The sequence below is a fragment of the Enhydra lutris genome, unplaced genomic scaffold, assembly GCF_002288905.1.
Source record: "Enhydra lutris kenyoni isolate GAN:26980312 unplaced genomic scaffold, ASM228890v2 scaffoldscaffold75, whole genome shotgun sequence".
Lineage (NCBI taxonomy): Eukaryota > Metazoa > Chordata > Mammalia > Carnivora > Mustelidae > Enhydra > Enhydra lutris.
The window spans coordinates 5,810,590-5,837,026 of record NW_019154159.1 but is presented as its reverse complement, the minus strand read 5'-3'; the positions used below and the strand labels follow the sequence as shown (position 1 = coordinate 5,837,026).

General features: G+C 63.9%; 2 protein-coding genes across 4 annotated transcripts in view; one reads left to right on the top strand and one right to left on the bottom strand.

Annotated features, from left to right (window-relative positions):
- LOC111160246 (casein kinase 1 delta) overlaps positions 1 to 15,329 on the top strand; it is a 30,615-nt gene extending 15,286 nt beyond the window's left edge. Inside the window, exons 3-10 of one of the 3 annotated variants that reach the window (XM_022523168.1) lie at positions 1,718 to 1,866; positions 2,360 to 2,588; positions 3,025 to 3,195; positions 3,559 to 3,707; positions 5,511 to 5,682; positions 6,274 to 6,413; positions 9,397 to 9,461; positions 10,599 to 12,708. In XM_022523168.1, coding sequence (XP_022378876.1) covers positions 1,718 to 1,866; positions 2,360 to 2,588; positions 3,025 to 3,195; positions 3,559 to 3,707; positions 5,511 to 5,682; positions 6,274 to 6,413; positions 9,397 to 9,429 — 1,043 coding nt within the window. In that variant the 3' untranslated portion in view covers positions 9,430 to 9,461; positions 10,599 to 12,708. Of the gene's footprint in view, positions 1 to 1,717; positions 1,867 to 2,359; positions 2,589 to 3,024; positions 3,196 to 3,558; positions 3,708 to 5,510; positions 5,683 to 6,273; positions 6,414 to 9,396; positions 9,462 to 10,598; positions 12,709 to 15,224 lie in introns of those variants that run through there. The other 2 variants (XM_022523166.1, XM_022523167.1) reach the window with 2 other exon arrangements.
- Positions 15,330 to 16,261: 932 nt separating this feature from the next.
- On the bottom strand, positions 16,262 to 25,578 carry LOC111160245 (solute carrier family 16 member 3). The gene is made up of 5 exons (XM_022523165.1): positions 25,536 to 25,578; positions 18,760 to 19,007; positions 18,216 to 18,359; positions 17,170 to 17,928; positions 16,262 to 16,524 (listed from the first exon to the last, which is right to left on the bottom strand). The coding sequence occupies exons 2-5, from the start codon at positions 18,980 to 18,982 to the stop codon at positions 16,271 to 16,273; spliced, it is 1,380 nt and encodes a 459-aa protein (XP_022378873.1). The 5' UTR covers positions 18,983 to 19,007; positions 25,536 to 25,578; the 3' UTR covers positions 16,262 to 16,270.
- Positions 25,579 to 26,437: the final 859 nt, after the last annotated feature.

Here is a 26,437-nt window from a genome sequence, read left to right as displayed (position 1 = left end):
TTAGGCCCACGTGGCTTCTGTCCTGTCCTTCAGCTCTGAGTGTTTTCGCTGCCTCCCGTTTAATGTCTTAGAAACCATTTTTCCACATGTTCTGTGTTTCCAGCCTGCTGGTCTTTGCCGATGTGAGTGGGAATTGGGCTCCTGTCAGTCCATCTTGTTTGATACAGAGTAGCTTTTAAACTCTTTGAAGATAATAATAGTGTCTGTTTCTGACTCAGGGTTTCTTATACCAAAAACATTCCTCATAATGGAAAAGAATGATGTTTGTCTTTGTTAAAATTTGTCATCAAAAGGCTCCAGAAGAAAAAAAAAATTGCCTCACATGAAATCAACAATGGTTTAGTACCCAGAATTTTTAAAGAATGGCTATAAATAGACAAAAGTCTCCCTGATAAGAAAATTGGCAAAAGACAAGGGTAGACATTTCAGAGAGGAACAGCGTGTGGCCAGTAAATTTACGGATGAAAGATCCCAGCTGAGAGTTAGTGAGCCGCTAGCTCACAGCCCTCGGCTGATGACAGGCAATCAGGTGGTCTCGCACCCACTCGCTGCTGCTGGGCGTGTGGGGTGGGCGGCCCGTCTGGGAAACAAGGTGACATTACCTCATAGTCACACAGCTTATGCTCTGTGTTTGTAGGCTTGTGCCCGGGGAGGCTGGATGTGAACAAGAATTTCGTGTGTAAGAATGTCCACCCATGAACATAAATAAGGGTATACTTAGGAGCACCGTTTGTAGTAGAAGCAAACCCAGATAGTCCAGATGAAAGAACAGATGAATTGTGACCTTTTCTCCAAAGGGAGTACTATACAGCATACATATTTTTAAAAAAAGATTTAATAAAAAAACAATAAAATTCAGGTGTCTGGGTGACTCAGTTGGTGAGGCGTCTGCCTTCTGCTTGGGTCATGATCCCAGGGTCCTGGGATTGTGCCCTGCATCAGGCTCTCTGCTCATTGGAGAGCTTCCTGCTCCCACTCCGTCTGCCTGCTGCTCCCCTGCTTGTGGTCTCTCTCTCTGACAGGTAAAATCTTTAAAAAATCAGTAAGTGAATATATGGAGGGAAGAGACAAACCTGAGTACTGTGTGCAGGTGCTCTGCCCTCGGGAAGTAGAACATGACCCCCCCCCCCCCCCCCATCTCCAGAGTGTGGGCTCCACGGAGTGACGTCCTTCCAGAGAGAACAGTACACACACTGGGGAGAATGAACACACCCCAGCCTGGGGTCAAGGCCCCGTCCTTAGTGACAAGTCCCACTGAAAACAGAGACCCCTGATGTGAGGCAATGAGAAGGCCCTTCAGCTCTGCGGTCTTCCCAAACCCGTCACCCGTCCTCACACGATCCCGACGGAGGGATGGCCCCAGAACCCCGCCCCCGCCAAGAATTGCCGGGTCCCCCAAAACCAGGGATGTGAGAGTTGGCTCGGCCCCGAGGAGCCTGGGAGACATGACGACCAGGGTGGAGAGAGGGTGTGACAGGAAAACCAAGGACACCTGAGCAGAGTGGACTTCGGTTACCGACAGCGAGCCAGGCGGGTTCCTGGTTTGGGACGTGTAGCTCGCTCCTTGCCTGTAGGAAGCTTTCTTGGCATCTGTTCACCTCCCGCCTGGGACGCTCTCCCATTCTCTCCCAGTGCTGCTTCCAGCCACTGCCCTCCTGGCTCTCGTGTCCCTTGTGCCCCTGCGTGCGAGCACAGGCGCGTCGGGTTTGTCTTGCAGTTGGTATCCCCACCATCCGGTGGTGCGGGGCGGAGGGGGACTACAACGTCATGGTGATGGAGCTGTTGGGGCCAAGCCTGGAGGATCTGTTCAACTTCTGCTCAAGGAAATTCAGCCTCAAAACTGTCCTGCTGCTTGCTGACCAGATGGTAAGAATCGTGTCTCTGAGGTGACAGGGAGCCTGGGCCTTCAGGACATGGCTTGGCGTGAGTCAACAGTCTGATGGCACGCTCGGGTGCCATTCTCCTCCTGTGCCTCTTAGTGCCCAGAGAGAGGGTGGGGGTGCAGTCACCTTTGCCGCAGGATTGTGACTGGGGGCTGGGTTTGGAGACTTGCGGGTGGCTCCCCACGGGTCCCTGTAGGAGGGACCGCTGGTACAGACCCTCGTCAGGGAGGGGTGGTCCTGTCAGGCTGCTGTCGTTCGACCCCCACCCAGGGGGCCAACGAGGGGACCTGCCCCGGCCATGCAGGGGTGTGGAAGATGGTCTGTTGAGCAGCCTTCCCTGGTTGTGGAGTTGTTCTGCTCTGACCAAGGGCCACAGGATGTGCAGCTGAGGGCACAGCCGTCCCTCTGCCAAGCAGGGACCTTTCCCGAGGCTGCTGCTGGAATTCAACCTCTGGTCACTACTTCCCTGCCTGCAGATCAGTCGCATTGAATACATTCACTCAAAGAATTTCATCCACCGGGACGTGAAGCCAGATAACTTTCTCATGGGGCTGGGGAAGAAGGGCAACCTGGTGTACATCATTGACTTCGGGCTGGCCAAGAAGTACCGGGACGCACGGACCCACCAGCACATCCCGTACCGTGAGAACAAGAACCTCACTGGGACGGCGCGGTACGCCTCTATCAACACGCACCTTGGAATCGGTGAGCCTGTGGGTGCTGGGGTCTCCCGTGCCCCTGGTCACTAGGCTGCCTTGGGCATGGCCATCTCTTAAGAGAAAGGCCAGCCTCTTGGGGGACCCTGGGGAAGTGGTCAGCACGTTTGGCATGGAGGCTGTTGTCAAACCTTTGTAGCAAAGTCTAGCTCTCCCGACTCTGGAAAACCCGTTGGGAGGTTTGGTGGCGGCGGGTAAATGAGTGGTCGGACATCCTGACACTCCTTGTAACATTGGTGTAACTCATCCAGGGCTGTCACAGTTTCCTGGGGGCACATCAGGGGCAACTGACGGTAAAACAGAATCCAAGACTATTTTTCTGTGGTTTGACAAGTTCGCTTCTACAGTCAGAATGTGCCTGGGGTCTTAGCTTTGTGGCTGCAGGCGCGTACATGCTGTCCTTGACCCGTTTCCATCTTTCCCAGAACAATCCCGGAGAGATGACCTGGAGTCACTGGGCTATGTGCTCATGTACTTCAATCTGGGCTCTCTGCCCTGGCAGGGGCTGAAGGCCGCCACCAAGAGGCAGAAGTATGAGCGGATCAGCGAGAAGAAGATGTCCACTCCCATCGAAGTGCTGTGTAAAAGCTACCCCTGTGCGTGTCCCCGAGGGCAGGCGCCGGGTGGCCGCGGTCTTGGGGTGGCAGTGGGGGTGGTGCGGGGAGGCTGGGTCCCAGACAGTGAAGAGTGTCCTTGAGCTGGTGGCAGCCTTCTGTCCTTGCTGCTCCTTTACCTTCTGGGGCCATGACCCAGGGAGTTTCCTCGTTCGTGTGGAGAAAGGCCGCGGGTGGCACTAGCTGTGCTCTGTGGTGCTTTTCTCAAACGTCCGTGTCCTGTGTGACCAGTGTTTGAGACGCCATGTCTCAGCATCCTAAGCGTGCAACAGTGGATGGTGGCCGTCATGTCGCCGGACACCCAGTCAGGGAGTGCTGGTTAGCACCACGTCTCTTGTCTCACAGCTGAGTTCGCCACGTACCTGAACTTCTGCCGCTCCTTGCGTTTTGACGACAAGCCCGACTACTCCTACCTGCGGCAGCTCTTCAGGAACCTCTTCCACCGCCAGGGCTTCTCCTACGACTACGTGTTCGACTGGAACATGCTCAAGTTCGTAAGTGCGCCAGCTCGCTCACCCCCAGCACAGAAGTGAGCCAGAGGCTCCGCCGGACGCGGGGCAGGCTTTAGGAGGCACGTCCACCACACTGGGGGACCGAGGGGCCCGGGTGGGGCCCCCCCAGGGTGGGACGCCCTGAGAAGCAAGAGCCCCCATGAAGGGAGAGCAGAGGCAGCCACATGGGCACTGGGCCCCAGGCGCCAGCAGAGTGGGTCTCCCAAGTGCAGGTCTGCGTGGAACTGCGGCTCACTCTCGACTGATAAATCTGTGATTGGAAGGTACATGTATGACAGCTGTCAGCGTGGCTCCAGAGTGCGTGTCGTGCAGGAGGGTATGGCCGAGGCCATGGTCTCCGGCCAGGTGGGGTGACCTCTTGCCCCTCGTCCCTCTGACCCAGCCGTGCAGGCAAGCGAGCAGGGTGGGCTTTGCTGCCGGCTTGTTAAATGGGTGCAGCTGTTGGCATACGTGCAGGCCTCGAGCTTTGATGTTTTCCTTTTTTTTTTTTTTTTTTAAGATTTTTTTTATTTATTTGTCAGAGAGAGAGATTGAGAGAGCCACAAGCAGGCAGAGCGGCAGGCAGAAGCAGAGAGAGAAGCAGGCTCCCACCGAGCAGGGAGCCCGATGCAGGACTCGATCCTGGGACTCCGGGACCATGACCTGAGCCGGAGGCAGTGACTTAACCCACTGAGCCACCCAGACACACCTGATGTTTTCCTTCTTTTAATCTGTCGGCCCATCCGAGTCTCTTGTATGAGTCTCATTAATTAGTTTTCAGACACTGTTGCCAGGAAGTTTCAGGGTCTTTTTGGAACTTCTACTTCGTTTTCCAATACAAATTTTTCCTGTTTAGTTAGCTTAAAACAGAAATTGGGACCTTTCCAGAGTGACAAGATCTGATGGAGGAGTGGAACCTCCTCTTCAGAGGGCGTAAGACAGAAAGGCTTGTCCTGTGGCTTTGCAGGTGCCAGGGTGTCTGTGCAGGGTCTGTGCCCTGCAGGGGAGAGCCAGGTGCCCCACAGCGGGTGGCTCGGGCTGTGCGATCACCGGTCACCCAGTGTCAGGGTGACCTTCTGGTATCATCGCCCTCCCAGTGGGGCTGGCCACCCTTCCCCGGGCAGGGCCGGAGAATGAATCTCCTGGGCTTCATGGTGTGCATGTGGTGGGACAAGTGCTCGGCGCTGCACTGCGGCTGGGAAGCCGCCGCGGGTGGAGCGGGCACCGGTGGGTGCGGCTGCGACAGTAAAGGTTCTTTGGCAGAAACCGCCGGCTGGATTCAGCTCGTGGGCCGTGGTTTGCAGACAGATGCGTCCCAGCGCTGTTCCTTGCAGCGGCCCCGGAGTCGCGCCCCCACTCCTGGGTCATCGTTTGCTCAAAGTAGAACTAGCCATGGTTGCCTGCACTCTTGTCACGTGGGCCCTGGCCCCACATCCGCCCAGGCTCTGGCTGGGCCCCTGCCAACCAGATGCCACCGCTTCCGCGTGCCTCTCGGATCCCCTAGATGCCAGCACCTCAGGCCCACCGCTGACCCGTCCTCATACAATTTCCCGTCCCTGTGTGGATACCCAGGGGGAAGAGGCCACCAAGTTGCCGTCCGTGTTTGGGGTTCAGAAATGCTGGGAAGGCCTCGTCCGCACACTCCCAGGGTCCAGGGCAGGCTTCTGTCCTCGAGGGAGGGAGGCCTCGTGCCAACCAGCTACATCACCTTGGATGGCTTCTCTGACAGCAGGGGACAGCCAGGGCCCTTGGGGTTGTCTTGCACCAAACCCCGTTCAGCTGGGTCTTATGCTGTTTCCTTTGCAGGGAGCCGGCCGGGCCGCCGACGATGCTGAGCGGGAGCGCCGGGACCGAGAGGAGCGGCTGAGGCACTCCCGAAACCCAGCCGCCCGTGGCCTCCCCTCCACGGCCTCTGGCCGCCTGCGCGGCACCCAGGAAGTGGCTCCGCCCACCCCCCTCACCCCTACCTCACACACTGGTGAGTGGGCTAGCTCCATGTCTCCCCAGCAGGCCCCAGAGGGTTCTGGTTGTGTGTCGGCCGCTCTGGCTGTTGGAGCCACAGGGCCCCAGGTGGGCGCACGGCGGGCATGCGTTGCGGGCGGGGCTGAGTGCCTCTGGTCCTGGTAGACTCTGGTTTCTGAGGCTTGGCCGGCCAGGGGACGTCTCTTTCTTTTTCTCCATCGTTTCCCTTTTTCATGACACGGATTGCTCCCTACGAGCCTCTCAATACCCGCCCCTCCATCGCCTCCGTGATCGACCCTGGAAGCATGGGGGCCTCAGGCTGCCCTCCTGCTGGACTCCTGTGCCTTGCTCCTGGGAGAGTCCCCCAGGGCCAGCACGCTGGCATCCGGCAGTGCTCCGCGGGCCCTGCCCACCGCTGCTGACCTCGAACTCGCAGTGCAGGCCGGCTAGGGGTCAGCTGCCTGTTGCCGCCCCTGGAATCTGGTGGTGTGTGGCAGCGCCCACCCCCCTGGGGTGCTGGATGCCGAGACCGCTGAGGAGAGGCCCCCTCGTGCTGGGTCAGGGGTCTGCCCCGAGCCCTCACCGCCCCTCCTGTCTCCCCCTCCAGCTAACACCTCTCCTCGGCCCGTGTCTGGTGTGGAAAGAGAGCGGAAAGTGAGTATGCGGCTGCACCGCGGCGCCCCTGTCAACATCTCGTCCTCTGATCTCACGGGCCGGCAAGACACCTCCCGCATGTCCACCTCTCAGGTACGCGCTCCGCACGGGTACCACTCCCGGCTCACCAAGGTCAGGCGCCGCGGGCCACAGGCCTCTCTGTCTGGGCTGCTCTGAGGCCACCAAGCAGACTGGGGAGCGGGTACTGAAGGGCTTCCTTCCTCCCTCCTTTCCTTTCTCCCCCATTTCTGAGTTTTACCTGGAGAGGGACACTCTACCCCTTGCGGCCGGGCAGCCCCTTGGTTGGGAGCCTGAGGTGGGCTGGGTGGGCGAAGGGCTTGGCTCCCCAGCCGCACCGCAGCAGGCGATGGGGCTTTTTCTCTTCTGCTGCCGTCCTTGCGGCCCCGGCCCCCTCCCCGAGCCAGCCCTGGAGGCCGGGCCGTCTTCCCGTGCAGACTGGCAGTGCCCTGGCTGCTCCTACCGCGTCCGTCACGGGCACACGCAGCCTGTGGGGGGTGGCTGGCGGCCCCTGTGAGTTTGCGTGGGCCAGCCCGTCGGAGCCTGGCGCCAGGCGATGTGCCGCGGGTGAGGGTTCCCGTCTCCTGAAGTCCCTGCCTACTTGCCTTCCTTCTGACAGGGCAGGTGTCCTCAGGGAAATGGCGGGGCCACGCGGGTCCCCTCCACTCGATCCTCTTCCCTCTCTGGCTTCGGTGCCGTGGTTCTTCTCTGTTCGCGCACGTGCACTCCGCAGATGAGCTCTTCCCACACACACGGACTTTATTCTTCGTGTAGCCTTCAGGGCCCTGGTGGGTCACAGGGCATTTCTGCTGCTGTGGCGGGCTCTTCCGGGCTGCCCGTGCCCCGTAGTGTCTGCTGGGCGGACAAGCACTGGTTTCGGGAAGGCCTTGGAAGCCCGCGTCCTGGACTCTGCACTCGGGCAGCACCCCTCTGGATCACCGTGGCGGCTCTCGCGGCGAGTTAGCACTGGGCTCTGCCGTCGGCAAGTGCTTGGCGCCGGGTGGGTGGGCGGCTAGAGCACGCCGGTCAGGAGGGCACAGGGTCTGTGAGAACCGCCCAGAACCGTGGTCCTTCGGTGTCGGCTTGGTCTCCGGCAGACAGGCGGCGGGAGCCGGGCAGAGGCTGCTCCTGGCCTCTTTGCTTCATCAGGAGAACACACAGTCTCACTCTGCACACTTCTCGTGTGTCAGTGGTTCGGTCAGAAGTGGGGTGGGTTTGTTTGGTAATTTTCTGCCGAAGAGACTAAGGGTGCAGGGAGTTTGAATTGTGAGGCTTAAGGAGTCTGGCCAGGGTCAAGAGTTTGGGCCCGTTATGGCTCCCAGGCCTTAGCCCTCCCTCCCTGCAGGACACAGAAAGGGCTATGGCTTCTCCCATGGGCCCTGGAATCCATGAATCAGCAGCCGGGAACGTGTGCTGGGCAGTGTCTGCCCACACGTGGCCCAGAGCCCAGGCATGCGGCCTGCTCTGGGGCCCCGAACACCCCAGTCAGGGACAGTCAGGGTTTGTCTGGACTCGGGATCCAGGTGTGGGGCCTCCAGCAGAGATGAAGGGAAGGGGCAAACCTAATTCTCCTTGAGAGAAAAGAAAGTACCTGGATGGTTGGGGACCACTGAGGAAAACGCTGGGTCTGAGCTCAGCTTCTCCTCCACGGCGTGGCCAGCCTCAGCCTGCTCGCCCCAGAGCCTTCCTGTGCGGTCTTCCTTAGCTGAGGCGGGCTTGCACCCAGGGGTCCAGCATCTTTGCTCCTGATTTGGCTTTCCGTGTGGACAAGCACACGGGGCTGGCCGGGAGGGAAGGGCTTGCAGAGATGTGATTTGGGGGCGTTTTCCCTCTGAAGGAAGCTCTGGTCACCCTCGGTGGTTTTTAAGGATCTTCACGTTGAGGACACAGCCCGGGGGGTGTCCCGGATGCACTCCCGTCCCAGGGATGGCTCCTTCTTTGGCTTTCCTGGTCACCCACCAGCACGCTTTCTCAGGACACTCTACAGGGCAGCAGGAGGCTCTGTCCGAGCCTCGCAGCAAGGGGCTGACCCGCACCCCGCCTGCCCCGGGACGTTGGAAGTTCCAAAGTGAGCGGGGCTGCTCCAGCGTCTTCGAGTCTGTAGGTTGCGGTGGCACTTCTCCCGCAGAACGCGCGGTGAAGGCAGAGCCGGTGATGCTTCTGTTTGGTGTGGGTGGTCCTGCCGCGCTGGGGCTGAGGCCACATTCCACCAGCTTCCCCCGTGGCTGCCGTTGCTCTGGGTTCTTTGTGCACTTTGAGGAGGAGATGTTGTGTCCTGTGTAGATGTTCAAGACCAAGGGAGTAGTTCAGCCTTCAGCAAGAAGGTGCTCGAGCCACGGCCGGCCTATGGCAGGACCCCGCTGACCCTCCCGCCAGGCATCGGGGCGAGCCGTGGACGCCGGTGTTCTTTGTTCTGACCCCTCAGCCATGGTGCACTCAGACTGTGCCGGAGGGTGGCTGCCCCTTGCCCTGACTTCCTTCTCAGGGCGGTTTACGCTAGACCAGTCCCCACGCTGCCGACCCCAAGTGTGAGTCTGGCTTCTCAGCCAGAGCAGCACGGAGCCCAAAGAGCATCTGGTCAGCATCTTTTCTTCGAGAAGAAAAGGCCTCCTGGCTCCAGTGCTCTTGGTAAAAGGGGACCCAGTCTCTGAGCCAGTCGGTCCTTTCGGTCGGTTGGTCTGCATTCATGCTCCCGAAACAAGGCCTGCAGCCCCTCGGTCTTCTCGCGGCCGGTCCTCCCCCGGCCCCAGCGCAGACCGTGCTGAGCAGCAGGCAGAGCCTCGGGAGGGGCCTGTGTAGAGGCCGCCGTCTGGATGTCGGTTCGCACACTGCCTGAGGAGTGAGGAGGGGTCTGCCTGGCCCCAAGTCGGCCTCATCAGCCCATCGGCCTAGAGGAGCAGTAGCGGCTGCTTTCCTTTGGGGACCACTCGCCAGGTCCCTGGGGTCCCCGTGAGGCGGCACAGCCAGTGGTGGACCTGGCGGAAGCGAGGTGAGGAAGGCCTCCGTGTCCGTTGGCAGCAGAGCCCTTACCAACAGCTCTCTTTTCCCCCCACCTCAGAATAGCATTCCTTTCGAACACCACGGCAAGTAGCTGCACGTCTCCCCGTTGGAAGGCAGCACCGGGTGAGTGTGCTCGCGTTGGGTCTTGTCAGACAGCCGGCGCCGGGCGGGGCGGGCGCTGACCACCCCAGCGTCCACCACGGGGGTGCGCAGGTGGGACTGGGCTTGCATGCCAGGTGTGCCGCAGGGCGAGTGCGGTCCCTCTGCCCAGTGCTTTTCCTCATGTGGAGCCCAGAGCAGCCGCGCTCGGCCACCCAGTCGGGGGGCCAGCAGACCAGAGCGTCTCCGAACGGGGGCGGCCCCAGGACCCTGCCCACCCTTGGCTGGCCGTTGGCCCTGCAGCAGTCTCGAGAGTCCGGGGCCTGTGGCGGGAGCAGGAGCCCAGGGCTCTGCACTTGGGCTTGGCTCCAGGGGTCCCAGGACACTCGAGCCACCTGGCCCGGAGTCCGTGGTGCGGGGCGTGTGTCGTGTCGTGCTCTGCTGAGCGGCCGTGCTGGGTGGGGGCTCTTGCGCGCTCGCTGCGGGAGTCTCCTGGTGGTCTCTGCCGCCCTGGCTTTGTCACTCTCTTCCTTCGCATTTATTTCTGTCCTCGTTTGTTTTTCTTTTCGAGCTCGGTCTCTGCTCAGCGTCCCTTCCGTGCTGCCGTCTGTATTAACCCGTCAGCCACAGCCGCCTGCTCCCCTGCCGTTGGCGCATGGCTGGGCGTCCGAGCCAGGCTCCCTCCGGCCGGGGCTTGCTGCCGCCAGGAGACGGCCACAGCTCCGGCGCGGCTGCGTTCTCGGGCACCTCGATAGGGGCCGCTTTTCATGCCTCCCCCCACGGGGACCCCCAGGGCCCACACAGCGCCTGGTCCTCGCTTTACAGAACACCCGTTACTCTCCAGGAAGGAGTGCTGGGAGCGAGTACTTCTTTCCGCTGGGACTGTCTGGTGCGATCGGTCTTGGGCTTCTAGCTCCGTGGCCACCCGGCCTCCTGGCTTGCATGCCTCTTCCTCCTTCCATCTTCCTGTCACTCGTTCTGCTGAGCACGTGTCCTGGCCGCAGAGGGGCCATCCAGAGTGGCGGGGTGTGGGCGTCCAGCAGAGGGCTGGGCAGCGTCTGTGTCCCCTTGCCGTCACTGGTGTTTCGTGCCCGAGCCTGACCGACCGGCCCCGTGCCCCTGGCCTCATGCTGACCTTCTCCTGTGCTTTGGCTCCGACAGATTCCCGGTCGGGTGGCTTCCAGTGGTCTTCAGTCTGTGGTGCACCGATGAGAACTCTCCTTTTTGCTGTGAAGGGCAGACAATGCATGGCTGATCTACTCTGTTACAATGGCTTTACTAGTGACGCGCCCCCCGGTCTAGAACCGAAACGTTAACACCGGGAGCTCTCCAGGCCGCCCACCCAGCGACGCCCGTGGGGGACACAAAACACAAACTAAACCGGACAGACTGCAAAGCGCTGCCGTCGCAGGGGCTGCACCGAGGGCCCCCCACGTGGGCTCGGTTGTCGCGGGCTGGGAAGAAAAGCAGAGTGTGAGAGACACTTGCAGAGAGAACCAAACTCCCGCTCCAGAGCCTTCCGGTTCCCCTCCAGTGGCGGTGCGCCCTGCTCCCTGACGAGCCCACTGTAGCCACCGACCTTCTACTTGGTTAAGACAGTTTTGTATAATTTTGCTAAAAATTACTGGCTTAAATCTGTGTAAAGAAATCCGTCTTTTTATTGTTTCTTTCTCGTCTGTTTTTGTGGTCCTAAAACCGGTGTTGACTTGAACGAGCCCTGGAACGAAGGCTGGAGTGGAGTCTCTGTGCAGGCCGAGCGAGTCAGGGAGCAGAGCGCGCGCGGGCGCCCATCCTCTGCTTTGTGGTCCCTTCGCCGCGTGGCCCGCTGCGGAGAGGGGTTGTCTCACCAGAAGTGCTGTCCGTGTAGACGTGTGTGTAAGTGCCATGTGTGCATCTGTGTGTGTCGTGTGCCGTGTGTCCTGTGGCCTCATTACGCTGGTTTTGGCTGTCCCCGTCCCTTCCCCACCTTCGCCGGAACGCCTGCGCGATGCGGTCCTCTAGGTGCCCCGGACGCACGGAACGAAGCCGAGCACGGAAGACCTCGGAGGCCAAGGCTTTTCGCATGGGCGTTGCTGGTCCCTCGGGAGACGATTTCAAACCGAGAGACATCGGCCCCTCCTCCGGGTCACGTGTGGTTATTTTGGTGGTGGCAGCGCCTCAGTGTCTTTGAATTTGGGACGTTCTCTAAACTGACTGTAAACGTGATCGGTGTAGATTGGCCCTCGATGTGCATTAACGTCTGTGTGCTCAGAGCCAAGGGTGCGGCCGTCTGCGCTGGGCCAGGTGTGACCACGGCAGCCTCGGCCCGAGGGGATCCACCCGGAAGTGCCAAGAAGCTGGCGACTCAACCTAGTCACCCAGGAGGGTGCGGTGTTGCACGCTTCCTTCCACGACCTTTGTTGGGCCGGAGCGGACCCCGCAGCGTTCAAGCAGCAGGGCGGGGCTGCGTCCTGCAAGAAGGACACTGGGGCTGCTGGGCTCCTGGTGGTTTTCCTGGTCACTCCCTCGTTCCATGGCAGGCAGCGGCCCAGGCGGTGGTGGCAGCCCGCAGCCGGGAGCCCCCGTTGTGGGAAACCAGGTGCGATCATCGGTGTTTGTGGGTACGCCCACCCCTCCTCCTGCCACCCCACCGCAGGGTGCTCTGGAGACCAGGGCGCGCACAGCAAGTGAGGGGCCGGAGCGTCCATGCCCGTGTTTTCCCGCTTTCGGCCCCCTCGGGCCCCGAGCACGGGAGCGTGGGTCTGCGGGACAGCCTGTTGGGTGTGCGCGGGTGGCACAGAGCATGGCTCTTGGCTGCTTTGTGAGTACCGAGCGGGGACTTGGCCAAGTGGGGCTGTGTTTCTGGGGGTGCGGCGCGAGCCGGGCCGGGTCCGGGCGAGGTGGGGGGCTGTCGTGACCCAGTACCCTCGGGAGGTGGGAGGCGGCCCTGCCCCTGTGGGTGAGTTGTTAGCAGCCGCCGCTGCCGCTGGAGTGCCGGAGACCGCCGGGGGCGGCCTGCCCTCGCTCCCTGTCAGGGCTTCAACCTGAAATGGCTGGATTGGGTTTGAGAGGTGGGTGCAGAGCCTGGGCCCTCAGCGGTGCGGCCGGCCAGCCGTCCGTCCGTCCGTCCGTCCGTGCACACTTGCTGCCCTCCCGCTGCGGGAAACGTAGTTGCAACGTGTGTGTCAACCTGTGTACTGGTGGCCGGTCCCTGACCTGGCTCGTTTCTGTGATCGCTGCATTTATGTGCTTAACCACCGTGTAAATAAACCCGTGATGACTTTTACCTTTCCCCCCGCCCTGCGCTGCTCTTTATTTCATGTCCCGGGGAGGTCGGTGTATGTAGGTGAACCCGGTGAAGACTCCTCTGCGAAGGGGCGTTCCTGTCTGTCCTCCTGTGGCCCGGCAGTGCTGTCCGGACCGGCTGGTCGGCTGCCGGCCACAGGGATGGGCTGCCCCTGCCCGAGCTCCCAGAGCGGACACCCGTGCAGGCCGTCCCCAAGCGCCAGTCCCTTCTCCCCTGGCTTAACCCATGGAGCAGGCGCCTGAGCTCCTTGGGCCTCGGTGCAGCCCGGAAGGAAGTCCCCCGCCTGCCTCGAGCCTTCTGGGAAGTGAGCAGGGCCTCTGCCTGACCAAGGGGCTCCGGCCTGTCGGCCCCGATCCCCGAGGAGGCCGGCACTCGTGCCCTGTGCCTGGGGCTCTCTGGTGTTGCCCACCCATCCTCGCCCCCACCCCCAGCTCCGTGGCTTCTGGGTGGGTCTGTCCCTTCTACGAGGGCTGGCTTCCCTCTCCTGCTTGAGCTGTTGGAGCCCCGAGGAGCCCCAGCTGCACGACAGAGCGGGGCCGGCCCGTGTGCTCTGAGCTCCCTGCCGCTCGGCCCCTGGGGCCTGGGGGTGTCCTGGAGGGTGTGGGCCCTGAGTTCCTGCCCCTTGCTCAGGCCCTCCCCTTCCTGCCACTGACTGAGCCCAGTGGGCTCTGAGGTTCTGGAATCGGGCTGGGCTCTTCCTTGGCCCTCAGCCCTTCTCAGTTGGCTCCCAGCGTTGAGAAGGCAACACCCAGACTCCTTGCTGCTCGTGCCAGCTGCCAACCCTTGCGCCCAGCCAAAGGGCCAGAGGCACGAGCCCCAAGCTGCCGTCCCCTGTTCTGCCGGGAGGGGTTGCAGGCAGGATGGGGACCGCTGCACCGACTTCTGCCCAGGGCCTGCCTGTCCTGCTCCTTGGTCCCTCGTGCTGGGAGATGCATCCTGGCTTGCCCCCCATCTTCCTGACTCAGGGCCCAACCCGGGGCTGGATGGCGGGCTCCGCGCTCAGCAGTCTGTGCCGCCTCCAGCTCCGCCTCCACCCCCGCCCCCGCCCAGAGGGCTGTTGGGAAGCCCTTCTGGAAACTCCTACACCCCCTTTTTTTGTCCTGCTCCCACCTGTGTCTGGCGGAGCCTATGGAAGCAGCGCTCTCCGTGCTGCTGTGCCCACACAGCTGTGTTTGAGGTCCTAGGGGAGTGTCCACTGGGCTCTGTGTCCTCAAGGCCATGGTTTGGATACTGGCAAGGGCTGCACAGCCCTTCACGACCCCCACTCGTGGGCCCCTGCAGGTCCTGGGCAGCTGCCTCCCAAAATATCACTGGCAGATCCCCCAGGCACCCCCCGGTTTGGAGCCCACGTGCGTGTGCCAGGGTCTTTGCACAGGTCCTTCCAAGTGTATGTGTGTGTGGCAGGTGCCCCCAGGTCTGACCAGGCTACGGCCAGCAGCCCAGGGTGGCTTGTGGTGATGTGTGCATGTCCTACGAGGAGGGCCCAAGGCGGGCGGACCCGCGGAGCGGGGCGCAGCACAGGCATCCGCATCGGTCCGCGGGAGGACGGGCTTTAAGGGTGCTGGCCATGAGCCTCCTGTGCGATGCCGGAGGGTGAGGGGAGGCCCCATCCGTGGCCCCCTGATCACTGACTGGTCTAGACTCCTGTGAGGGAGGAGGCCTCAGCTTTCAATAGCCACAGCTTTCTGAGGACAGCAAGCTTCCTTTCTCCTAAGTAGGCCCAGCTGGAAACCTCTGGAACCAAAACCTAGGCAGACAAGACCACCTGCTTACCCGTGGGCCTCGAACCCCAGCCTCCAGTCTGGGGCAGAGGCGTTGTTGATACTGTGGCGGGCAGGCCCTTGGGTCCACCTAGCATGTCCACCGAAGTGCCAACTGAGGGACAGACGGGCCCGTGTTCCTGAGGCCAAGGGAGGATGGCAGAACTCGCACCCTGGGGCACACACCGGCTTACATGGACCCCAGCCCCCAGCCCGCTGTGCGTCCTGCCTCAGTGGGAGCAACGCTGACCTGCTGACCATCTCAGGACTGCTTGATATTAAGTGTCCCCAGACTGGGCCAGGCCTTTGCACACAGGCACAGAGACAGGCGAGGACACACGCTTCTGTCGCTTCTGGCCGGGACCAGGGAAGCGAGGAGGGTGAAGGTCAGGGACACGGCAGCATGAGGTCCAGGAAGCGTGGAGCAGCTCCGTGTCACCAGCAGCGGCCAAGTGGAGCTCAGATGGCAGCGAAGGGCCCCTGCGCGGCTCTGCCTCGACCCCCGCAACTGCTGGCACCCCCACAGCCCAGGCCCCAGCACAGGGTCCAGGCAGACCAGGCAGGGCTTGGTGGGGAGGGGGGCGTGCCCAGGGCCCCGGGGCTGCGGGCCAGCGCCGCCGGCAGGAGCCTGGTCCTCCGCACAGCTTGATGGGCAGGTGCAGGAGGGGGAGCAGCAGGCCCCTCGGGGGTGACCTCTCCGGGTGGGACAAGGTGTGAGCTTTCGCTTGCTTTCCATTGCAGAGGAGCAGGGACGTGGCATCTCTCCGGCTGCACGCGGCCCGCCAGGGTGCCCGCTGCCGTCCCCAGCGCCCGCGACGCACCACCTACTGAGGCGGCCCCAGCGGCCTCTGACTGGGCTCCCAGCCACACAGGCCACCACTGGCCACGAGGGCAGGTGGGTGTGAGGTACCCGGGGCGAGGCCGAGCAGGGCTGGACAAGGAGGACGGGAGCAGACGCCTGCGCTGGGCGCTGTAGGGCCACGACCCGCCAGCCGAGGGGTGAATAAACGGAAGGCAGGAAGATCATTCTCTTTAAACACACGCACAGTGAACAAGAACCACACGTATGTCTCAGCTTAAGTGCACATGCCTTGTACGGGCTGCCGGGCACGGCCGCACGCCTGCAGCACGGCCCCCTCCCTGCCAGCCACCGGGGCCCTGCGTGGACGCTCTGAGCTGTCTGGGCTCCAGCAGGGCAGGGTTCAGAACCAGCAGCGCTTAGAAACGTGACCCGCCTGGCCGGGGCCAGAGCCACTCTAAAAACCACCAGAGGGTTGAGAAAATGAGTTTGGAGTGAACGGTCAGACCCCTACCCCACGTAGAACGTCCCACTCCTTGAAGAGGTTCCTTCCAAAGTGGCTCCTCCCACACGCACGTTTATTTCAGACCTTCAGGGGTGCGGGAAGGGAGTGTTGTCCCCCAGGCACCCCGCGAGGGGCAGGCTAGGCCGCAGCCACGAGCGTGGGGAAGCCCCCTCCCGATCGGTGCCACTCTGCGGGCTCTCCCCAGCCCCGCCCTCGGATGCCTGCCATGTTGTCTCTGAAGCGTGGGTTTCTAGGTCCCTGAGCTCAGTGGTGGGCACCGGGCAGCTCCGGGGTCAGCAGGCTTGGGTCCCCAGGGCAGACGGCTCGTGACCTCGCGGTTCAGCTTCACCACAGTGTGGAATGACGCGGTTCCCCGCCCACCACCTCCCCGGAGACACGCGGGCAGCCAGGCTAGTCCTGACTGAAATAAACGTGGGCGTTGACGTCTCTGTCCGGCTCTGTCAGCCCGCTGGCCTCCCGGGCTCAGACGCTCGTTTCTGGCGTGTGAACGACCTCCCCGTTTTTCTCGGGCTCTGCTTTCAGGAAGTGCTCCGCCTCCCGGGAGTCCGCGCTCACGTCCGCGGGGGGCCTGCGGCGCTCCTCCTCCACGGCCGCCTCGGGCCTCTTCCTAATGCAGAAGAAGTTGCCCAGCACCAGCACGAGGGAGGAGGCCAGCACCTCGGCCCCCGCCAGGACAAACACGTGCTGGTAGACGTGCGTCGCATCCAGGAGCTTGCCTGCAAAGGGGTGACAGCGTCAGCCCGGGCTGAAGGTCACCCCGACAGTCATTGGCTACCTGTGCACCACTGTGCTGTTGGGGACAGCCCCGGGGCACCCTGTCCCAGCCTCCCCGCCCCCCAAGGTAGCCCAGACCAGGGGGCTTGAGGGAGGCTTTGGATCCGAGCGGGTGTAAGAGGCCGAGTCTCCGGGTGAGTGACTTGACCTCACTGTCTCTCGCTGGAGGCCTTGTCACCCGTGGCCCTCATAGGAACCACCTAGGGCCCCAGAAGGGCCCCAGGACAATGAGGCACAGCCCTGGCGCTCGCAGGGTCCCGTGGGTGGCGGCCTACAGAGTGAGCTGGAGAGACCCAGGCCAGGCTGCCCGCCTAGCCCACGCCCCAGGATTTTCTCAGCCTTCACAAAGAAGAGCAAAAATCCAGCGTGACCAAAGCTGATCCCCGCCTCGGCTCTGGGCTGGCCCAGGTGCAGGGGCACCGCCCTCGGGATTCCCCTACATGCCAGCCTTTGGCCCGGGAAGTGGGCATGGCCAGTGTTTGCTCCTGACACCTGCTGTCACCTGCTGGGGTCCCTGCAGCTAAGAGCCCTCCCATGGCGCCCCCCCCCCCCAGCAGGCTCGCTCATGCGTGCGTCCCAGCACCTACCTCCCGACGGGGGCCCGATGAGCACGGCAATGGCCTCCAGTAGCAGCACGAGGCCGATGGCACTGGAGAACTTGTGGGTGCCCACGATGGCCATGAGCACCTCGAACTGCAGGGCTCCCACCATGCCGTAGGAGATGCCGAAGAAGATGCAGAAGACCACCAGGCCTCCATAGTCGCCGGCTGTGGACCCCGTGAGGTCCGTGAAGCCGTTGAAGAACATGGAGAAGCTGAAGAGGTAGACGGAGTAGGGCCGCACCTTCTCCAGGCCTGTGATGAAGCCGGCAGTGGGCCGGGCGAAGATGTCGACGAAGCCCAGCACGGTGAGCAGGAAGGCGGCCTGGCCGTCGGGCACACCCAGGTCCTTGGCGTAGCTCACCACAAACACGGGGGGCACGAAGAGCCCCAGCACCATGATGGAGGCGGCCACGGCGTAGATGACGAAGCCGCGGTCCCGGAAGACACTCAGGTCCAGCAGCCGGTGGGGCGGCCGCTGGGGTGCGGGGCCCGGAGCCGGCCCGGGCGCCCGCAGGGGCCTCATGAGCGCCGCGCACACGCAGCAGTTGAGGAGGAGGCCGCCCAGGATGAGGAAGCCGCCCCGCCAGCCGTAGCGGTCCTGCAGCAGCTGGCCCAGCGGGGACAGGGCGCACAGGAACACGGGGCTGCCTGCGGCCGCCAGCCCATTGGCCATGGGGCGCCGCTTGTTGAAGTAGCGGTTGAGCATGATGAGCGACGGCTGGAAGTTGAGCGCCAAACCCAGGCCTGCGGGAGGGGCAGGCGGCAGAGGCGTCACACCAGCCCACCTGCGCCCTCGTCCTTGCGGCTCTGGGTGGGCATCTGCGGGCGCCCACTGACATGCCAGCAGAGACCGCTGGGGAACGGGGGACAGACCGGCGCCAGGCCTGGGGGGTCGTCCACAGCTGCCCGCTCCTGAGAGGCCCTGCTCTGGGCACGCCGCCCCAGCACCCCCACTGCCCGAGCTGTTGCCCCCCACCTCAGAGGGCCCAGCAGGCCACAGCCTGCCCCGCTCCCGGACGGGCCCCACTCACCAGTGATCACCCCAGTGGTGAGGTAGAGCTGGATGACGCTTCTGCAGAAGGACCCGGCCACCATGCCCAGGGACGCCAGGAGACCCCCCGTGAGCATGACGGGCCGGCAGCCAAAGCGGTTCACGCACACGCTGCACAGCGGGCCTGTGGGGGGGTGGGGACACGGGGCTGGGCCCAGTCTCTCCACGCTCACCGAGAGACCTGGCCTGGTGCCGCCGCTGGGAACGGCCCCTCCCTCCCCTAACACCCCCCGCCCCGGCTTGGCAGACATACCAGGTGCCTGGGATACGGCTTCCTGAGCAAAGCACAGTTCACAGCAAAATGTCCTGGACAGACTTGACGTGTGCCCAGTGTGGCCGTGTGGGGAGCCACGGCTTTTGAGCAGAAGCCTCTCCGGGGTTCCCTTGCAGTCGCCCCGGAACCTGGGCCGCAGACACCAGGTACCCCTGCCAGTCCCCCACCCTTCCTGCTGGTGTGTGAGGTTCTTAACCAGAGCGGCCTTGGTGAACCCCAGAGGCGACCACTGGGCATCACGGCCCCTTACCTGTCCCGTACAACATGGCCAGCAGGATGGAGGAGATCCAGGCCGTGTCACTGTAGCCAATCCCAAACTCACGCATGAGCTCCTTGAAGAAGACACTGACCGCCTTGGGGAAGGCGTAGGAGAAGCCCGTGATGACGAAGCAGCCGAAAAGAACGGCCCAGCCCCAGCCTCCGTCCGGGGCCTTGATGCCCGTGGGGCCCTCGTCAACCACGGCGCCACCCATGGCCAGGAGGGCAGGTTGTGCGTCCCTGAGGAAGGAAGTGAAGCAGACTCAGTTGTCCAGCCTCAGCCACAGCAGGGTCCGGAGGCCCGAGCCGCTTCACAGCCCCACCTCTGGCCCTCACCTGCGTCTGGCCTGTCTGGGCGGCCGGCAGCCCTTCCTCCCTCCCCCACCCAGGCCTGGCCTGCTCCCACCCAGCTGGCTCTAAAGGGCAGTGGCTTTTTTGGGCACAGTCTCAGGTTACCTCCTGAGGAGAACAGACCCCAGCAGGGACATGAGACCAGCCGTGTGGGGGAACAGGCTGCACTTTCCGCCGCCTGGGGGCGGGTCCTGTGAGAAGGGGGCCTGGGGCCCCACCTGGGGTGGTGTCCCTTGAGACCTAAGCTAGCTGTGGTCAGCCGTGCTCTCCCACCCCCAGGGGAGCAGGACTCCGATTCTGTCCTCTGTCACACCTCCCCTCCCCAGGTGAGAGCCTGAGAAAGGGGCGAAGACTCACGGGCTTGATGTGTGGGCCGGAGTCGGGGGCGGCCAGCAGGGGTCTGCAGACTGTCAGGGAGCAGACGGTCCTTACACAGAGGATCCCCCCCACCCCGTGCCCTCTGACCAGCAAAGGAGGGCCCCTTGCTGAGCTGGTGCCGACTCCTCCCACCCACTTGTCCATACTCCACGGATCAAGGAAGGGGAGATCCCAGGGTGGGCGGCAGGGCTGAACTAAGGGGTAGGCTTCCATGCAGCCCACTGGAGCAAACCATTCCAGCCCCCAGACTGCTAAAGCGGGGAGAGGGCTGCCTGTACCCAGTGTCGGCCCGAAACCCCACAGCAGCCCTGGGCCCGCTTCCCTCTCCAAGCCACAACTTAGCCCCACTGAGGCACAATAACTTAGAATGTTGGGACCAGACGTCCAGCTGGAGACCCTAGCCTCCCCTCTCCGTCCCTCAGCTCCATCTGATCTTAGCGCCAGAAATCCCCTAATCCCAGAGACGAGGCTGATGGCTGGTCCCCCACCTCACCTGACAGAGGCTGTTCCCAGAAGAGTGCCTCCCCGGTGCAGGTGCGGGGAAGGGAGGGCAGCCCCCGGGGCCTGGGCCTCTGGGGTCCAGCCCACTCCGCGGCCTGCTGCAGCCCCGCGGCCCCCACCAGCGGTGTGCAGAGACCAGCTCTGGGGGAAGGAGGACCAGCTCTGGGGGAAGGAGGCCCTGATGGGGAGCACTTGCCAGTGCTGTGCTGGGAACACTCCGCCTCCAGTGATGTCCAGGAACGTCCCAACCAGGAGATGGAATAGCCCCAGTGTCAGCCGCCTGGCTCCACCCCCTGTCCCCTTCCAGCAATATCCTTGACCTTGCAAAGCCCCCTGGTGTCCCATTTTCTGTATGCAAGCCGGAGACAGAACGTGGGGCAGGACTTTGGAGTGAGTGCAGGGTTTGTGGACGGGGAGAAGTGATGTGGAAAGTAACCCCCCTCCCAGCCTCCACCCTGCCCCTGCCCCCAGCATCATGGCCACAGGAGCCTGGGCCGGGGGAGGTCTGGACTCTGATTCAGGGGTGTGTCATGTGTTAGGGGTGTTTGCCGAAGACCTTCTGGGTGATTCCAAGCAGTTGCTGACGAGCACGACTGTTAGATGACGGACCTCCAGGAGCCGGCTGGCCGCCTGGTTGATGGCAAGGCTGACACGGCCCACTGGAGCGGAACACGGCCCCGGCCCCCACCCTAGGCTGGGCCAGGCTTCAGGGCTATGGGCAGCACTCCTGGGAAACCCAAGAGAACAACCTCTTCTCTCCCTGGGCTCTCAGACCCCGTACCCTTTGGCACCGCCCCCCGCACTGAGTGCTCAGAAGGCTCGTGGACCAGAGAGCAAGGTGCAGGGTGTTCCTGAGGCCAAGGGCTCCCCAGCCCCTGGGTGGGTGGGGGGGCACCCAGGCTGAGGAACCCCCAGTCCTCCTGCAGATGTGCCCACAGCCCTGTGACCTGGCCCCCAGGTGTCCCATTTCCGCATCCTAGGCATACCTGGGACTGGACTCTGCCTGGGCAGTCTGGGCTCACCCCTGGGTTCTGTCCTCCAGATCCCTGCCCAACTGCAGCCATGTGCCCAACGCCGGGACGGGACATGGGCAAACGCTGCCCTGCAGCCAGAACACTCCGGTGGGGACACCAAGCTGCGGTATCCCTTCCCTTTGTTAGCGTCAAGCTTAAAAGGTCCCCAAAGTACAGGCAGCAGGGAAACTTAATAAAACCCCCAAACCCGTCTCAGGACCGCGTCAGGGTGCGGTGACACTGTTTAGGGCAGAAAGCACAAACCCCAGACCCAGGGCAGAGGACGGGGCTGGTGGCTGTGGGGGCCCTGAAGGGCTAGGTGTCCCCACAACCCTGGCTTTTCTCGCGTTGTGGGTTTACAGACGTTCATTGATTTTTAAAAATAAACTAAATGGGCATGCAGAGGCCAAAGAGGAGAGAGTGTCTGAAGCAGAAAGTCAGCCCCAGCTCTTAACCATGCCCCTGGGTCTCAGGCGAAGCTGGGCCCCTCTGAGAGCCCCGTGGCTGCACCAGCCACACCCGGCACTCACCAGCACAACACGACCCCCAGCCTTTGCTGCCCCGTTCTCTGCTCATCTGCCCGCCAGGCTGGACCCCCGGCCACCCCCAAGGCTCCCTGGTCTTCAGGAGACGGATGCTGAACACCCATTGGACCCAGGGCATCCTCTGAGCTAGGACCCAGGAGGGCAAGGGGCAGGTGCTACGGCACGGCTCAGGACCTATGTGGGCCACAGGAGACCCACGTGGGGAGCATGGTCGTCCCTCCCAGCCAGTCCTAGCGGCCCCAGAGGCTCTTCCCTTTCCTCCCAGCTAACCCCCCAGCCTGGGGTACCAGCCAGGCTAAAACATTGCCCTCCCCGTTCCCCACACAGGTTAGTCCTCCAAGTGAGGCTTCTCAGCAAGGAAAGGGAATGCTTGGGACCTCGAGGTTTAGAGGGACTGTAGGGGGGGGGCAGGGGGGGGGGGGAGTAGAGAAGGCGCTGGGATTTTGAAGAGGAAATGGCCTTCTCAGCCCAGCTTGCCTGGGGGGAGGAAGCCCGGCAGAGACCCAGACTGGCAACATTCCCAGGACAACCCAAGATGGGAGGAGTGGTCCCCTCTGGGAGCTGGGAGGAGGTGGCACCGGCACAACTGTGGGTACACACCAGCCAGCTGGCCTTGTGATGACATTTACCCTCCCAGGGAAGCATGCAAACCACGTCCCCAGCCCAGAAATAACCCGCCCTCTAGGCCTCAGAAAGCTGATCTCCCTGGTGGGGCGCGTGTACCCGCTTCCGGGTCAGGTGAGGCTCTGGGAGCTGCCCCCTGACCACTTCCCGAAAAGGTCCCACCACCACCCCAGGCAGCTGTAAGCTGAGCAGGGGAGGAGGGTCCAAGGAGGAGCTGAGCATGGGGATCCCTTGGAATGCCCACACGCAGCAGACCACAGTCAACGGGGCCGGGGCCCTTGTGCCCTCTCAAATCAAGGGCGCCTGCCAGCTTCCCCTTTAGCAGTCCACTGGCTGGCTGAGTCCCAGCTGGGGTCAGGACTCCAGGCCCCAGCCCCTGAGCCAACCTGGCCTCCTGCCAGCTTCACCCCAGGCTGTAGACCCACTGCCGTCCCCAGTGCACCCTGGCATGCCCCCAGTAGACCCCCGTGCCTGACGTCCTTGCACCCACCTTGGGTTTGTCAGGTGCAGGGGCACGCCATGTTCCCTGGGTTCAGTGAGGTGGCCTCTGACTCTAGAGCCTGTGGCCTATCCCAGGCGCCCTGTAGGTTCACCTTCTGAGGAGACTGGTCAGTTATCTAAGCAGACTTGCAGTCCTTGGAGACCAGCTCCAGGCGGGCGGGGCACGAAGGGGCAATTGCATTCCTTCCTGGACTCCCTCTGTACAGGGAGGCCTGGGAGATCGGCCCCATTGTGGCTAGTGCTTGGCTCCATTTGAGCCCCGAGGGTCTCTGGAGCATAAGGGGCTGGTTGATGGACATAGGAGTGCCACGCCTCCAGGGGTGGGAGGGCCTCCCAGGCCCCCTTGCTTCCTTTCCCCACTGCCTCTGTTGTGCAAACAGGTTAACAGCATATCCAGATGCCTTTGCCCGCCCAGGGCTCAGAAAGCACCACTGGTCAGCATGCTTGTCCCCTTCCCAGGGCCTGCGCAGGACCCCAGATGCTGCTCCCCCCATCCATTGACTGCACAGCTGGGGCTGGAGGGAGGTGGGCCTTGGGCACTGCCCAGGCATGATCCAGGCCTGTTACGCCCAGCCTGGGCCCTCCATCCCTCTTCCACTGACCACGAAGCCCCCAGGGCATGCCTGGTGCCCTCAGATCTCGGGTGGGCTCACAAGAGGCCAATGGGGCAAAAATGCTGGCTTCATGCGTCAGATTGGACACTGCACTAAGGCCAAGCCCTCTCCAACCCTGTGCCACCTGTGACAAGGAGGGGGCCATGGGCCCCGTGGGTGGCCCTGTGGACAGCTGTGGGCTCACCCATCAGGGCACCCTCCTCTAGAAGGCTCAAAGGGGCCAGGGAGCAGTAGAGGCTGGAGCGGGCCCAAAGCAGCCCCCTCCAGCCCTGGACCCTGCCCAGCCTGGCACTACCTGGCTTGCCCATCACATGGCCACCTTGTCCCACTGCTGGACTGGCTGTAGCCGCCCCCCACGCTAAAGCCAGGGGGCCAGGGCCAGGGCGGGGTCCGTGCTTCAGCTAGCCCCACCCGAAGGGCCCTTCCCACCCCCAGCCCGTTGGGCCTGGTGGGGCTGGGGCGGTGGACAGGGAGGGGTGTGGGAAGGGAGCAAGCTCCGCCCACCGGCCCGCTCGCCGGGCCGAGGGACGTGGGGGACGTGACCGCGCCAAGGGAGGAGCCGCCACCGTATTGCCTGGAGTAGGCGCTCTCCCCGTCTGTCACCGTACAGGGCGCTGCGCGGGCCGCTGGGGTCAGGGAGCCCCGGAACCGCCCCAGGCGCTGCCGAGCGCTGCCGGCCCAAAGAGATCCTGCGGCCCCGCCCAGGTCCGGACCGACCTCATTTTCCCTCCGCAGGGGCCCGGCCGTGTGGAGGCAGCTCGGACCTAGCCGGCCGGTCTGCAGGACGGCTGCCCCGCCCCGCCCATTTCACGGATGGCGCCTGAAGCCCCAAGGTCTGTACTTGCCCGGAGGCCCTGTGAGGAGCCCCAGGCCTCTTCGCTCGCGGACCGCCTGAGGCCTGATCCAGGGTGCCTCGGATGGACTGGTCGCTCTGTGCGGCAGTCGTCACCCTACTGGACTCGCAACCTTGGAGTGGCACTGGCCCTTCTCCTTCACGCTGGCCGGGCCACCACGGGGACCCACCCTGGAGCAAGTAGGGCCCGGCCCCGGGGACAGCACAGCCCCCCTTGACACACACTCCCCAGCCACTCTCCTGGAGAGCACCAGCCCCTTCTGCTGCCGCGCTCCACACTGAGGTCCTGGCTGGAGTCCGCCTGAGCCAGGTTGTCTCCTGGGTATCATGCCCTGCCCAAGGTCACACCAAGTCATTACAAAGCCTGCTCTGGGACCAGGCCTCCCACTGCCCATCCCAGGCCCAGCCCACACCACAGGCCCCAGGGCAGGAAGCCTCTGCGCCTGCCGCAGCACTACCACCTGTGCCCTAAGCCTCCCGGCTTGAGAGCAACTCCTCAGTCCCACTGCCCACCCACAGAGGCCAGGTCCAGCCTCGATGGCACACTCGTCTCTCTCTGTCCCTCACACCCAGAGTGCACTTCTGGACGTGCAGCTCAGTGCCTCTGGGACAGAAAAGCACTCTGGCCTCTGGGCTACCTCTTTGTCCCTCACCTGGATGCCAGGCACTCCCAGTGGCCATGACCTGACAGCTAACCTTCCACTCACAGCCCGCCGGCCACTGGCCTTGGCCAGCATCCCGGAAGGTGTGTTGTGCACCCACTTTTCAGACAAGTAAACTGAGGCTCCGCCAGGTTTCCCACAGGCTAGGGGCCTGGCAGGAGAGGAGGGGTTGACTCGAACCAGGGCGTCCAGCCTGATTCAGAGGGAGCCCCCTCCCTCTCTGCCCCAGGCCTGCGCTGGGAGCCATCGCCCCAGGGCGGCTGTGGGACGGCCAGGGCTTGGGCGCGACGAGAAGCGGGAGGAGGTGAGGGAGACCGAGGCCCGCAGGCCAAGGCGCCAGGAGCGCCACGCCGGGAGTGCACGTGCACCCCGCGCCCTCGGGAGGGCCCGGGCCGGCGGCAGCCCCACCAAACACCGCCCGCCCCGGAGACCGCGCTCTTCTCTCCGCGACGCGCTGGGCGGCCCCGCGCATCCGCCTCCCGGCCGGGGCCCAGCCCGAGGGCCGGCGGGCGCAGGGGCGCGCAGGGGCGTACGTGGCCCGGGGCCGAGGGCGCGGCGGGGACGCGGCTGGCTCCCCGGAACCCTGGGGGGGGGGAGTAGGGCCGCCGCGGGGTAGGGGGGCGCCGAAGCCGGGAGGGGGAAGGGGCTGCGGGCGGGAGCGCGGGCTCCGCGGAGGGTCCCGGGCCCGCCCCGCCCCGCCCCGCCGAGCATCCGCGCCGCGCCTACCTGCCGCCGCTCGGCCGCCGCGCGCCTCTGTCCGCCTGGCTGCCGGCCGCCGCGCGGGGGGACTCGGAGCTCCGGCCGCTCGCGCCGCACGTCCCCCGCGCGTCACCGCCGCCTGGCGCCGCCCCTGCCCGCCCCGCCCGGACCCCGAGCCGCGCGGGAGGGGCGCCCAGAGCTCCCGACGGCGCCCGAGCTCCCGCCGCGCTGAGGGACTCCCGCCCCCGCCGCGCGGGGCCGGGCAGTGGAGGGAGGTGCGCCTTCTCGTCCCGCCACGCCCCGGGCCAGCCCCTGGGTCTCCCCCCCACCACCACCCTAGGCTGCACCCCCGACGCTGTGGGGCTCCCACCTCCCGGCTCAGCTCGGGGGCGCTCAGGCCTCCCTCCCCAGGGCCCCCTGGAATCCCCGCCCAATCCAAGCCTCGGCTTCCTCCCAGGCTGGGCCGCGGGCCGGGGACCCTGCGCCCGGGGGGTTCGCGGACCAGGCAGGCGACCTCCCCGAACTTCCCTTTCCCCCTGTGGCTCCGCGCCCCGCGAAGCCAGATAGAGCCGGTGCCCCTCCTCTCAGGCGCCCGGCACCGGACCACCGCCGTGGGGTGGACGCCAGTCCCGGGGCACCCCCCATCCCACACCGTCCGCCCCTGGCCCACGGGGTTGGCGGATCCCAGCTGTTCCCTAGTAAGTGCTTGGAGCCCCATTTTCGCATCTGTCACACAGAAGGAGCTAGCTCAAGTTTGAGGCTGTGCCAGGGAGTGTGGCTGTTGGTGGCGGCCAACCCGCGGGGACCACAGGAACACTTTCCACCCAGGAGACTTTGAAATGACACTCCAAGTCTCCTGGGGTACAGGAGGCTGACACGTTGGCGACCTTGGGCCCATGGGGACGGAGAGCAGAGTGAGCATCCAGCAT

What these genes read in the sequence shown, in the direction of transcription:
- LOC111160245 (XM_022523165.1), bottom strand. Translation starts at nt 18,982, where the DNA reads ATGGGTGGCGCCGTGGTTGACGAGGGCCCCACGGGCATCAAGGCCCCG. An exon ending in GGCCATGTTGTACGGGACAG is followed by an intron (nt 18,360 to 18,759) that starts GTAAGGGGCCGT and finishes ACCCCCCCACAG; the next exon opens with GCCCGCTGTGCAGCGTGTGC. An exon ending in CATCGGGCCCCCGTCGGGAG is followed by an intron (nt 16,525 to 17,169) that starts GTAGGTGCTGGG and finishes ACCCCTTTGCAG; the next exon opens with GCAAGCTCCTGGATGCGACG.